This window comes from Momordica charantia, assembly GCF_013281855.1.
Source record: "Momordica charantia cultivar OHB3-1 chromosome 1 unlocalized genomic scaffold, Mcharantia_2.0 BLBB01000001.1, whole genome shotgun sequence".
NCBI classification, from domain to species: Eukaryota; Viridiplantae; Streptophyta; class Magnoliopsida; order Cucurbitales; family Cucurbitaceae; genus Momordica; species Momordica charantia.
The window spans coordinates 6,426,713-6,441,619 of NW_028275157.1; the positions used below are offsets into that span (position 1 = coordinate 6,426,713).

Consider the following 14,907-nt stretch of genomic DNA (forward strand, 5'->3'; position numbering starts at 1 on the left):
ATACTTACCAGATGAGATATAAATTGATTTATAAATGGAAGAGCAAGATGAAATATTATAACTTATAGTAGCTTTTAAACTTAAACCCCTCTCTAATTTTTGAGACGAATTACCTATTACCATCCCAAAGATTAATGGCTCAACTCCCGCCTCTACACCTATCAATTCAAAAGAAAGGACCAAAAATTCCAAAACAACTCCCTCAGTAAAAGAACTAATTTACACTTTTTATAGAATTTCTTACAGGAAGAAATGAGAAATTCTTAATTTGATTGGAAACAAGGGCGGTGATTCGTATCTACGACCTATAATGACAAGAAACAAATGCCGAGTGAACCTAAAAATAGTCCATCAATATTTGCATATTTTATATTTTCATCAACATTGACATGTTTTATATATGTACATTAAAGTTTACAAAGATAACCGCATACATTAGAAAATAATGAAGATTTTTAGAAGCCATTAGCACTAAGGGAAGTTGAAATTAAGGATGAGCTAATCAACAGAATGTCTCTATATTCCTTTTGAAACTGAATTATGAAACAAACTTTTGGATCATTTCTCTAACTTCTTCAATCACAAGCCAAGCCTTGTGCCCTCCAATTACTTCTGCTTTCATCTCTCCATCCTTCCAAAGCTAAAAAATAATTTTAAAAAATTACGAACTCATTCGTAATTCTTTCGACAATCGAAAGCTATAAAAGTTACGGTGGGTACTTTGCGATAATCAAAAGCTTTCTCTTTCAATCGGGGAATAACTGATAAACGTGTAAAATACTTTTGCTAAAATTACTTTAGTAATTTAATTTCATACTGTTTAGTTTAATAACCTAAAGTGATTTCTCAAATTCCGAAGACAAGTAAACTTGGCTTTGAAGTTGATTGTGGTCACTAAAAATCATCATGTTCGGGGTAACATAAAAAAGTATAGAGTGCTCTTGGAAGAAATGATTTTTGGATAACACAAATAAATAAATAAACCTTCATTTTGTGTCAAGGAAAAAAAAAATACTTCTGAGTGAAATCAAACAGCGAAATTCTTCATTATTAAACACTTTTTACTAAGTTGTGCATGATCATATTACTTTGGCTTAAAATACTTTAAAATAATTTCCAAATACACCCTTAAAATTACTTTAAAATATAGCACAAAAGCATTGTTTCTATTACAAGTTATAATAAAAGTGTTCACTTAAAAACACTGTCGTGGAAATCATTGAAAACTTACTATTATTCTAGAAGCATTTTCAAATACAGCTTAAGGATGTGTGTTTGGAAGTGATTTTGACAATGACAAATTAAAAAATGCATTTTAAGAAAATTCAAAATCACTTTAAATTGACTTTTATTCTTAAATATTCTTTTTTCTAAAATCACTCCTTCTATCTTCACTCCCAAACACGCTCTAATTTACCAAACATGATCAATAGCGAGGGAAGTGATTTTGACAATGAGAAAAGTGATTTTGGCTACGCTAAAATCACTCTCAAACACACCCTAATATCAAAACAACCAAATTAAAAGTGGTCACCTGAATTGTTGGCATTTTCTGCACAAGATGAGAAAAAAAAAGGAAATATGAATTGTCAAACTACATAACTAGAAAAGAAAGGATTTCAAGAACTCAAAATGGGGTTTTAGAGTACACTTACAGAGATGTTTCCACGTTTCACTAGAGATTGAGGGACCTTATTCACGTCCACATAGTAGAATTTCGCTCTGAGAAAATTTAGTAATTTATTGACAAAAAATAGAAGAAAAAGTGTAAGTATAAATACGAATATAATATAATTAGTACGGGATAGAATCAACTTTAAATGATTCTTCAAAAAATAATTACAAGTAAATGTGGTTTTTTTTTTTTTTATAAATCGAGGAAAAATTTGGAAAAATCTACAAAGTCTATATCTACATTCCAACCAAAAGGTCGTGGATTTAAATCACGTCACATGTCGTGTTATACTAAAAAAAAAAAAAAAGCACGTGCAATTGCTCCTCCTTCCTTCTTCGTTACCATACTAAATTTGCAATCTAACATTAATTATTATAAATAAATGAAAGGTTGATAAAAAATTGTAGGGATGAACTAATTAAAGAAGAGATTTAATTTCTAGGAATGAGTAGAAGAGAGAGGTTACTTGGCTACGTAATCAGCAGCAAGTTTCTCCAATTTAGGCTTCAAGTAGATGCATTTCCTGCACCAAGTTGCCATCCTATTGTCCCAAAATAAATAAATAAATAAATAAATAAAATATAATTAAATATTTATTTTAGTTATAAACATTAAAAAAATATATTATTTTTGTTTTTAGTCTCAACCCATAAATATAGCTGCAATTTGTGCCTTAGGTAAAAATGCATGCCATTCGTTCCTTTAAATTAATGACAATGTTAAAAATAGATACTTTTTAAAATTTAAGAACTAAAACTAAAGTAATTCTAGCAAAAGTATTTTACACGTTTATCAGTCTAAAAAAAATCTAAAAATCTAGAAGTTTAGGAACTGAAATAAATATTTTCCAAAGTTGAAAGTCTAAAAAGTTTGGAACCAAAATGAGGTTAAGAATTGTTGATAAAAAAGAATGAAAATTATGTTTTCAAAGAGGACTTAAAGGAATTACCTTAAAGAGATGTCTTGGAAATAATAATTTTTAAAATTATCTCGAAAACCAGTTTATAAAAGTGAAACATGAATTTGATGTGCCAGTAGAATTCATTGTTTTTATTTTTAATTAAAAATAAAGAAAATGAACAAAATATCCCTAAGTCGAGGCAAAGAAAAATAGATTAGGTTATTATTACTGTTATTGGGAATTTAGATTTACATTAATGGATAAAAAATAAACTAAATTTAATCCATCCAATATGTAAAATGTTATTTATGTCCTAAATTTTAAATTATACAAGGAAAAATATACTTTTATGTTTCAGATTTAGAGTAGTTCACGTCTATTTTCTATATGATGTTTCAAAAAAGGTACTTTAATCCTTCAAATTTATAAAAATTGTTCTAAACTGTTCTTGAACTTCTTTGACCATTTGTTGATGACCAATAGTATAAAAATATGACAGTATATTACTTACTTGACAAATATATTAATTTAATAATACTTCTTTCTTAATTGGACTCCCACACTTTTCCTCTTCTCCGTCAAATTTCACCGTCACTGGTGGTGGTCACAAAAAACTTTAATTTGATCCATATTATTTAGTAAAATTTCATAAATCATCCTGACATTTTTTTTAGTACAAGATAGAGATATTTGCTGAGCCAAACTCATGTTTTCTATTAGATAAAAATATTAAATAATTATATTATGATTTTAGCTGAAGATGCATCTCACATAGTTTGAGCCTACTACTTTAAGAAAAGTACTTATTCGAATTTTTATTTTTTTATTTTTTTTAAAAAACCCCGACTGGGAGAGAAAAAAGTTAGAAAGAGAATTAATCGAACTCTTTTCAGCAACCCTATCCAGCGGAACTGAATTGACCACAGCCACATTTTAATCGAATCGATAATTAATGCCAAAAAGAATTATAAAAAAATAAAATAGAAGAAATTAGAGATGGGCAGAAAATACGAACCAATCGATAAGTACGGGTTGAGATTGGTCCCGCGCCTGCAGCAAAATCCGATCGAGGTGGTCGGAATCGTGGATGGGCGCCATCTCCTCCGCCGCGGGGCGGGACAAGTCCGGCCAGAATCCGGCCTCCGCCCTCAACTCTCTCCGGCGATCTTGAATTCTCCGATGGAATAATGGGGACCCACAATTTGTGTTCACGAAACAGCAGTTCCCACTCCCAGTGCTCGCAATTTGCTGCGGATCTCTGTGGTGAACTTCTCGGTACACAATCTGAGAACTGGCCGCCAAAATAGACATTTCTCTCTCCTCTTCTCTATTTTTTCTCTCTCTAGATTTCAGGGAATCATTTTCTATTTTCTTTGTTTTTTCTTTTTTTTTTTTTGTTGGGGCTTCCGAGTTTTGGATGGGAGAGGAGAGTTTTTTAAGGGCTTATCCGGAAGGTGAGACTGAGAGATGGGGATTGGAAGGAAGGCCGAGCACGTGTGGGCCACACGTGGGAATGGAGGTGACTGCGGACCCAGCATTTTATTATACTCATTTTAACGCACATTTGTTTTTTATTTTTTATTTTTATATATATATTTTTTTAAATTTTGTGATCTAAATATTGAAAATTCTAGAAGTAAGTTTCATAATTTTCAATATTTTCAAAATTTGAATTTAAATTATATATACATTCAAAAAGAAAAAGAAAAAGAAAAAGAAAAAGAAAAAAAAAAGAGAAACGAGAAAACTCATGCTTTTGTGCAAGAGCATAGAATACCATTGTCTATGGGTAAAAGAGGTACGAAAAATAAATTATTCTCAAGTCTATCTCAATAAACCTTGTACCAAATAAGGGTATAAAAAATTTTAGTCCATTCTCATCCCCCAATCTCTTATATCAAACGACCCCTCACAATTTTGATTAAGGTCATTAGACTTATTAAGTATATTAGTTAGTTAGAAGATTAGTTGGGAAGTTAGCTTGTATAAGAGTTATCTTTTTTGTGCACATGTCTTATATATATGGCTTTCGTGTAAATTAATAAACTAGGCCAAGTTTTATTTACTCTCAGCTTCAATGTGGCATCAAATTTTTTGATCTGAGAGTTTGTCTTTCTCCGTTGATTTTCCCTCTTCATCACCATGTCTATTGACAACACCATTAACCCTACCGCTCTAATTTCTTCTTCAACAACTCAATTCGTTCTTCAACATTACATTACTTCGTAGTACCTCCACCATTTTGATAATTGTTGGGTACGAATCCGGGCTTGCCACGTGTCATATTCGAAGAGGCGAATAGAACCAACGCGCACGAAAAATATGAAAATTGAACTCCAAAACACTTAGGTCGACAGCCGGAGTATGAGCTAGGACACCGAGCCGACCTAAGACAAAGTCCGTAACGCGGGTCTCTTCTGAACCCGACAACACGCCGCGTTTTTAGGGTGTATCAGAATTCCTGTCGGGCCCAGTTTCTATAAATAGAAACCCTTACCTTAAAAGCAACGTACGCAATCCTAGATTGACTCGGCAGGTTAGCTCGGACTAGAACTGACTTGCTCGTCGGAGTGCTAACTTTGTTTTGCAGGTCTCAAGAGTATTCTAGGAAGGTGTTGGACCGTTGGTCGTAGTTCATCCTGCATGTTCCGATCTACGTTACATCCGAGCTCAGCAATTTCGAGCTCCAACATCTGGCGCCGTCTGTGGGAACGATACATCTAGAAGTCAGTCTCACCTTTTGTAATCTGAGCCAATGGCCCAAACCCGCTCCCAGCAGTCACGATCTCAACTTTCATCGATCCGCTCTCCAATGAGGGATGCTGCCACTTCCCGTGCCCATCCTAGCCTCACGTACTCTCAGGTGGCCGGGACTCCTATCATCGAACGACGACCCCAGGCAGGCGTGGTTAAGAAAAATGGAGGTCGGCCTGCCACATCCGATCCCATAGCAGCCCAAGACTTCCATCTCACCCCAGATCAGTTTCCGCCACTACAGCCTCAGAGGAACAGGTTGCCGCCCCGTGTTCCTCGTCTCCGCAGCTGGGGGAGCACAGGTGCGCGTTCCGGGGCAAGTGCCAACATAGGCATGGACCCCGTCATGGTAGCTAACGTGATCGCCGAGCTTGCGGAAGTCAAGGCGAGGCTCGAAGCGGTCGAGAGAGGCAGCGAGATGTCCGGCTTTTCCGTCTCCAGGGATCCCACTCGAGGAAAGGGGCCGATGCATCCGACCCAAAGAACGGAGTATAAGTTCTGACCTCGCAGGGGAGCCCGGGCAGGAACACCCTCGCGAAAGCCACAATGCCTGGGGACGGGTAGTGCCCCTGGAGAACAGGTACGCAGCTACGCTCAGCAGGACAACCAGGTGGAAGACCAACGCCCGAGGGTCCGACCAATTCGGACCCCTCTGGCATCATTCGATAGCTACAACGCCCGTCAGGGCTGAGATGAGGGGCCACCAAGACGACGAGGGGTGGCACCCGAAGATCGGGAGTACCGGGTAGACGGTCGGGAGGGCAGCCCAGAGGTCGACGACCGAGAGAGATCCTCTCAGGGAGATCATTCATTTCGATCTGAGGTAGACCTCCTCCGAGACCAATTTCAGAAGGAAATAGAAGATCTCAAGCGGCAGTGCAGACCTGTAGACCCACATCAGCCGGCTGAGCAGGAAGAGCGGCCTTTCTCCCAAGCTATCCTGGACGCGCCCATTCTGCTGAGGTTCAAGGCTCCGACCATGAGTCCCTATGATGAATCCGAAGATCCGATCTCTTATGCAGAGGTGTTCGAGGGAAAGATGGACTTCTTGGCAACAAGTGACACTATGAAGTGCCGAGCCTTCCAAATAGCCTTGGAAGGCTCGGTCAGGTTGTGGTACCGACAGTTGAAGCCCCGATCCATCGACAGTTATCAACAGTTGAGAAGGTTCTTCATCAACCAGTTCTCAGCTTGGCAGTTGTTGAAGTTGCCGCCCTCGCACCTCGGAACAGTGAAGCAACGAGATAGTGAGTCCCTAACGGAGTACATCGCTCAATTCATGGACGAGCATGTCAAAGGTGGTGAGCTGTACCGACGACATCGCCATGATGTACTTCACCACGGGCTTAAATGACAGGAATTTGACGATAGAGTTTGGAAGCCGTCCGCCAGCCTCCCTGAACGAGATGCTCGCTCGAGCCCGCCAGTACATTGACGGCTTGGAGTTGTGGAAAGCCAATGGAGCCCGGCGAAGAACCGTGGTAAAGATCGGGACCAAAAGTCCCCTGACTGGGCGTTTATGCTGAACGCACGCGCTAAGCGTGGTAACAATTATATAGATGCAAGCGCACACCTGTCAGAGTAATATAAAATGGACGGAGTATCCAAGTATCGATCCTCAAGGACTTCTAAACAATTTCCAAACTCTAAAGTTTTAAAGAATAGTGAATGTTGAAATGAGTGATTCTTGTAAAATGGGAAGTGGTCACAAATAATGGTTTTGGATTTGGGATTTGGACTTATAATAATAAAACCTAGCCCGAATTACTTCAAGTTAGCCATCAAAGAATCAAGGACATGCTAAGGACAATATGCATTTTACTTTAGAAACCAACGACTACGCTTCTCACTTGACTTATGTCTAAGCAAGTTCAAAGTCCTAAGACATTCCCTAATATGTCTATTATGAGAGATATCTTAGTTTTAGGATGGAAATAGTCGCAACCTCGGGTCAAGGTCCTATGTCTAGGCTACTTAAGCGGAACCCTTATGTCTAAGGCACTCCTCTCCTCGGTTTAACCACTCAACAATGCAAATAAGCAACCTTTTCAGTATTGACTTGTTAAGACTTACAGTGGCCTTCTCTAAATCCTAACTTTTTGGGAAAACATGTTGAGCAATGAATGGAAAGCAAAAAACACTACTTCTTAGCAACCCTTTTTAGACATAAAAGGCTAACTATCCATAACCGGGCTAGAGAGGGGAATTTAGAAAGACATATTGAAGAAAATACAGCAAGTAAAATGGTTGAATGTGGAATGCATGTGTGAAAAACAAAAGTTAACTAACGGAGAGTTTTTATCGGGATTGAGAGCTTCGCCCTTCTCTTTCAAGCAAGGGGAGTGTCACGTGCTCTTTCCTCCAAAAACACAACTCTCTTAACTAAAAATAAAGTAAAGGCAAAGGGAAGATAAGCAAAGTGCTGGATTTTTATATATTTGAATAAGTAGAAATAACTAAGTACAAATGGAAACAAAACAAAGCTCAATAAAGGAATGTAAAGTACTCGGGATTTAAAAACCAAAAGCAACTAATGAAAGCAACTCAAAAGTACTTAGAAAGCAACAAAGAAACACTAAAAATGATCAAGAGAAGGAAGCAAGGCTTGATGAATTTGTGGAGAAGTTGCTGGAATTTATAGCTGTGCAGAATTGGTTAGGTAGGTCCTAAAACGATGTGAATCACCCATTTCCAACTCTTTTGACTGACCAAATCGTGCTCAAACTGATAGTGGAACACTTCTTCTACACGTATGCATCGGTTGGAACCACCAAAACGCATTGGAAGACGCGTTTCATTAAGGGCAAAGTTGGAAGAAAAAAGGTTTTTCTGCAGGCTTCCCAGGCGCCTGGCGCCTCCCATGATGGTTTTCCGTCTTTTTGCTTCTTTTGATTAATTTGCACTCCCAAATGGTCCTAAAATGTCATAAATACAATATAAGCCAACCACAAACCATAATATATGAATTTTGCATGAATTGGAACTCAAACGATCGAGAAAAAATCCGAAACAAAGCTGAAACATTGTAAAAAACAGCATCTAAAACCTTCTTTTTACGCATGTAAACAAGCGTAATCACACCCCCAAACTTAACTTTTTGCTTGTCCTCAAGCAAAACTTAGCAACTTTAATCAGCTTTCTAACACATGGACAAGGAAAAGCAAAAGCAACCGAGATGTTCAATCATAAATTGTCTCAGGGAAAAGATGTCAAAGCCTACCATTCTATTGCCTTTGTAAACTTAGTCACTATAAACCAAGTTTGAAATGATAAAAACTTTTTCTTTCAAAATCTTTTTTTTCTCTTCACAAACAGAAAACGTTTTCAAATACCCCTAAGGAATCTGCACACTCCCTCCTTACACTAAGACTTTTACATCTGAAAGACCGGCTACTAGCCCCTGAGGTTTCCACACACTAACATCGGTTTCAACCACAGCTACTCGTAGAAAGACTTTGAAACTAACAGCTAGGTCATAAAACGACGACAATGAGAAATACGAAGTCACTTATCACCATCCTTACTGCTATTTTCAAAGTCAACACCCAACCTAAAACTAAATGGGTGTCTACAGTAGGACTCGGAAATCATAACTACATCTCTCATTGTTTTTTACCACTCTTTTCTTTTTCTAACACAAGTCTTTTCCCCACTCTTATTTTCTCTCAACAAGACTCTTTTTACTCTTTTGCAACTTTGTCGTCTCTTTTTTTTCTTTTTTTCTTTTCTTTTTCTTTCTCGGTTTTTAAGCTAAGTGCTTTTCAACACTTTCTTTCTTTCCAACTGACTCTTTTTCAAAAGAAAATAGCATGATTTTTCAAATATAAATAACACTTTATCTTTCTGAAACAACGACTGACACAACGACTGTCCCCCCCAAACTTAAGAGAGACAGTGTCCTCACTGGGAAAAGACTTTTGCATCAGATGACAAAAAAGCTTAACAGTAAAAAGGACAAGGACTTCCTATATAGGGGCAAAGAAAAAGCTTAAAGTTGTAAAGATCAAAAAGACATAAAAGAAAATGAGTTTATCACATAAACAAAGGAAATAGCTCCAAGCTTAGTCAGGCATAGAACAGAAAACTCAACAATCTCTTATAATCATCATCGACATGAAATCACATGCACAGCACAGATGCTTCAAAATAGGCATGTGAAAAGCTAAACTAAGGTTAAGTGAAGGCATACTTTAAGTGATCAGAAGATAAACGATACTAATTTATTCATGCTTCAACTGAGCTCGAAACATAATCAATACAAAAAAAACATGCGTAGTAATGCTAGAATATGCAAACTACGTCATTAACAAAAAAAGAAACACAAAAAATAGCAAAGAAAACCTCCCCTTCATGAAGTCGGAGGTTGTGGACTAGGATCAGTGTCAATACTGGGAGATGGATGACCAAGGATAGCAGCTAGCGCTGGAGGCCATGAAGGTAAAAACCGCAAAATCCAATGAAGCCCTTAAGTTGTAGATATGTTGCACGACTTCTCGAACCTGAGAGTTTTCGAAATGCTGGAAAACAGGGCAGGCGCCAGGCGCCTGCGTGATTTATTTCGCAAGGGCAGGCGCCAGGCGCCTGCGTAATTCTTTTTTTTTTTCAACAACGTTTTTTTTTTTTTCTTTTTTTTTCTTTTTTTCTTTTTTTTTTTCAACGTTTTCAAAAACATTCTCTTAATAAGAAAAACTTTATATTGAAACAAAGAGAAAATACAAGATACAAAGACTTCCTTCCTTTACTTTTGTTCTTTCAAAAACGGATAAGAAGGAAAAAAAAAACATTTTCGCAAAAATTTATTGACCTGAAAGTTGAATAGAGTTTTTCCTCTATCCACTGGTTCTCCAAAATACGGCTTAAGTCTCTGCCCATTTACTTTAAAAACATTTCCCTTAGAGTCAACTACATCCACTGCCCCATATGGGTAGACTTTAAAAATTTGAAAGGGACCAGACCATCTAGACTTAAGTTTTCCAGGGAAAAGTTTCAACCTAGAGTTGAATAACAGAACCAGATCACCTTCTTGAAGATTGTTCGGCCGAAGACGCCTATCATCATGCCACTGTTTAGTTTTTTCCTTAAACACTTAGCATTCTCATAAGAAAAGTGCATGTGTTCTTCTAATTCCAACAATTGTAACTTCCTCGCTTCACCTGCAGCCAACAAATCAAAATTTAATTTCTTAGTAGCCCAAAATGCTTTATATTCTAGCTCAAGAGGCAAATGACATGCTTTTCCAAAAACTAGCCTATAGGGGGACATGCCGAGAGGAGTCTTAAATGCTGTCCTATATGCCCAAAGTGAATCATCAAGCTTAAAGACCAATCCCTACGGTTAAGATTTACAGTTTTTTCTAAAATGTTTTTTATCTCCCTATTAGATATTTCGGCTAACCTATTCGACTGAGGATGATATGCTGTTGCAACCCTATGACGCACATTGTATTTAGTCGGCAACTTTTGCATAGACCTATTCACAAAATGAGCCCCCCCATCGCTTATCAGACAACGCGGGGTTCCATAACGTGTAAAAATGTGCTTTTGCAGAAAACGAATGACAACTTTGGAATCATTGGTAGCAGTTGCAATGGCTTCTATCCATTTCGAAACATAATCTACTGCTAACAATATATAAGCTTACCATTAGAAGATGGAAATGGACCCATAAAATCTATACCCCACACATCAAATATTTCAATCTCCAGGATCGGGGTTTGAGGCATTTCGTGGCGTTTAGATATATTACCTGTCCGTTGGCATTTGTCACAAACCTGAGCAAACTTATGTGCATCTTTGAACAGAGTGGGCCAAAAGAACCCACTTTGCAAAACTTTGGCTGCGGTTTTGTGTCCTGCAAAATGTCCTCCATATGGAGACATATGACAAGCGTCTAATATCGCCTCGTGCTCTTCTTCTGCGACACACCTGCGTAAGATATTGTCAGGTCCTAGCTTATATAAAAAAGGCTCATCCCAACGATAACATCGAACTTCATTTAGAAATTTCTTTACCTGTTGCTTGTTGAACTCATAAGGAACTATTCGACTTACCAAATAATTTGCTATATCGGCATACCACGGAACTGAATCAACTCGCAAGAGTTGCTCGTCAATAAACTGTTCACGTATAACAGTTCCATCATCACAGAGCGGGGATTCCAATCTAGACAGGTGATCAGCAACTTGGTTTTCAGTACCCTTCCTGTCCCTAACTTCAATATCAAACTCTTGAAGTAACAAAATCCACCGTATCAAACGTGGTTTAGCATCTTTTTTAGCAAATAAATATTTTAAAGCAGAATGGTCAGTAAAAACAATGACTTTTGTGCCTATCAAGTAAGACCTAAACTTATCAAAGGCGAACACAACTGCTAACAGTTCCTTTTCAGTAGTAGTGTAATTGAGTTGTGCACCGGTCAGAGTCTTACTAGCATAATACACAGGATGCAAGATCTTGTTTTTACGTTGTCCTAACATAGCTCCTATTGCATAATCACTAGCATCACACATGAGCTCAAAAGGTAAATCCCAATTAGGTTCGATAATTATAGGAGCTGAACTTAGAGCAACTTTCAACATTTCAAATGATTTTAAACAGTCATCATCAAAAACAAATGGTCTATCATGTTCTAACAATTGACACAAGGGTTTAGAAATTTTAGCAAAGTCTTTTATAAAGCGGCGGTAAAATCCCCCATGCCCTAAAAAACTTCTAATCCCTTTGACATTTGTAGGAGGAGGTAGCTTTGAAATGATGTCTATCTTAGCGTGGTCTACCTCTATTCCTTGCTTGGAAATTTTGTGACCCAAAACAATACCCTCTGTACCATGAAATGACACTTCTCCCAATTTAGGACTAGGTTTGTTTGTTCACATCTCTCCAATACTCTCTCCAAATTAACTAAACATGCGTCAAAAGAATTTCCAAAAACAGAAAAGTCATCCATAAAAACTTCTAGAATATTTTCTACCATGTCAGAGAAGATGGCCATCATACACCTCTGAAAAGTCGCGGGTGCATTGCATAGTCCAAAGGGCATTCGCCTAAAAGCGAACGTACCATACGGACACGTAAATGTTGTCTTCTCCTGGTCTTCTGGAGCAATAGTAATTTGATTATAACCCGAATATCCATCTAAAAAACAATAGAAATCCTTACCTGCCAGACGGTCGAGCATCTGGTCAATAAACGGGAGAGGAAAATGGTCTTTCTTTGTTACCTTGTTGAGTTTGCGATAATCAATGCAAACTCTCCACCCGCTCACAGTTCGGGTTGAGATGAGCTCATTCTCCTCGTTGGCCACCACGGTTATACCCCCTTTCTTTGGTACACACTGTACTGGGCTTACCCAGCTGCTGTCGGATATTGGGTATATAACACCGGCGTCAAGCCATTTAAGAATTTCTTTCCTACAACAACCGCTTTCATCTTCGGGTTCAACCGCCTTTGACTCTCAATAGAGTTCTTAGCATCTTCTTCCAATAGAATTTTGTGCATGCAAAAGGCCGGGCTTATCCCTCGGATATCTGCTATCGTCCATCCAATGGCCTTTTTTTGCTTCTCCAAAATCTGCAATAAAGAATATTCATTAGTAGGTGATAAATTGGAAGCTATAATAACTGGTAAAGTGTCGTTATCCCCTAGATACGCATATTTCAAATGCGACGGCAATGGCTTCTGCTCCAACGTGGGTGGTTCCACTATGGACGGAAGTAACGACTTGCATTCTTCTTTTTGTATTTTTTCAATAGGATCAGCCACATCTTCTGGTCCTTCTGCTATCTTATCAAGCTCTTCTTCAATCTCTGTAACTAATAGTCATAAAACTCATCAAACATAATAGAATTCAAGCTATTTATAGCAGAGCACTCTTCAAAGTCTCCTGGTAATTTCATGGCATCTAGAACGTTAAATTTAACTTCTTCATTATTTACCCTCATTGTAATTTCTCCCTTCCTTACATTAAAAACTGTATCCCCAGTGGCTAGAAATGGTCTTCCCAAAATAATGGGAACGTCTAAGTCTGCCTCGCAATCTAGAATGATAAAGTCCGCAGGGAAAATGAATTTGTCCACCTGGACTAAAACATCTTCTATCTTTCCCTCAGGTCTTATGATAGATCTATCTGCTAGTTGGAGGGTAACCGTAGTAGGTCTAGCTTCTCCTATGCCTAAAGATTTGAAAACTGATAATGGCATAAGATTAATGCTAGCGCCTAGATCACATAATGCCCTACCTAAGTTTTTTCCTCCTATGGAACATGGAATGGTAAAACTGCCAGGATCATTACATTTCATGGGTAGCGGGCTGCCTACAGCTTCACTACTACATTTTGTCATGGCTACCAGTTCATGCTCTCCTATTTTTTTCTTTCTTCCTAGAAACTATATCTTTCAAAAACTTAGCATAATTTGGCATCTGTTCTAGAGCATCTACTAATGGTATATTTATATGCAGTTGTTTTAAAATATCTAAAAATTTTCTAAACTGGGAATCATTATTTTCTTTACTAATCTTTGTGGAAACGGGGGAGTAGGAGTAGAAGAAGGCTGTACCTGTGGAGGAACACTCGGGGTGTCCTCATTACCTTTTCTAATATTTTCTTTTTCTGGTGTTGTTGGATTTTCTGGTATCTTTACAATTGGTTCAGTGGACGGAATCTGTACATCTGTTGTTGGCATTGTTGGTCCATCATATGCCAGTCCACTCCTGAGGGTGACAGCTTTGCACTGTTCTTTCCCTTCTCGTTTTGGTAATTCAGTATGGCCTGGAAAAGAACCTTGTGGTCTATTCTTCATTCATTGGCGAGCTGTCCCAATTGGGTCTCGAAATTCCTCATTGATGCCGCTTGGGATTGTATCACTGCGTCGGTTCGGGCCATGTACTCCTTCATCATATTCTCAAGATTTGAGTTGTTATTTTGAACTGGTGGAGTCTGTGTTCTCTGATTGTACTGCTGTTGCGGTGGTGGGATGTATTGCTGTGTAAGTGGAACATAGGGCTGCTTGTTCTGTTGGCTCTGCCCTTGATTAAAACCGCTCGAACCTCCTTGTCCTCCCCATGAGAAATTAGGGTGGTGCCTCCAACCTGGGTTGTAGGTGTTCGAATATGGGTTAAAGTTCCTATTGTTCCCATGTCCTACATAAAAAACAGAAGCAGGGTTATGTGGACAATTATCATAAATATGGTTTTCACTGCAAAATGAACAAATGAGATCGTTGACTTGGCAAACAGGGGCAGGAGTGCAATAATCCGACTGCACAGGTTGTATCGGCGTGGCTAATGGATTTTTTATTCCCAATGCCATCTCTTTTAGCCTCTGGTTCATTGTAACCATCTCTTTTTCCATCGAGGTCGCAATGTCCAGAGCCAAAACTCCAGCTGGATCTTGCTTCTTTGGTGCTACCCTAGATCTTTGCGAACACCATAGTTCGTCGTGTGAAGCTAAGTCATTTAGGATGTCAACTATCTCGTTGAATGTCTTCTTTGTAAAGGCTCCGTTGGCAGCATTGTTTAGCATCATCTTAGTAGGATGATCTAAGCCTCTAAAGAAATGTTCTATCTGGATGCATGCCGGC

General features: G+C 38.2%; 1 protein-coding gene across 1 annotated transcript; it reads right to left on the reverse strand.

The window, feature by feature from the left end:
* Positions 1–332: 332 nt before the first annotated feature.
* LOC111025584 (thioredoxin-like 3-1, chloroplastic) lies at positions 333–3,994 on the reverse strand. Its single transcript, XM_022303467.2, has 5 exons — positions 3,592–3,994; positions 2,142–2,216; positions 1,656–1,722; positions 1,535–1,552; positions 333–640 (listed from the first exon to the last, which is right to left on the reverse strand). Exons 1-5 carry the CDS (start codon positions 3,885–3,887, stop codon positions 539–541), a joined length of 558 nt encoding a protein of 185 aa, XP_022159159.1. The 5' UTR covers positions 3,888–3,994; the 3' UTR covers positions 333–538.
* Positions 3,995–14,907: the final 10,913 nt, after the last annotated feature.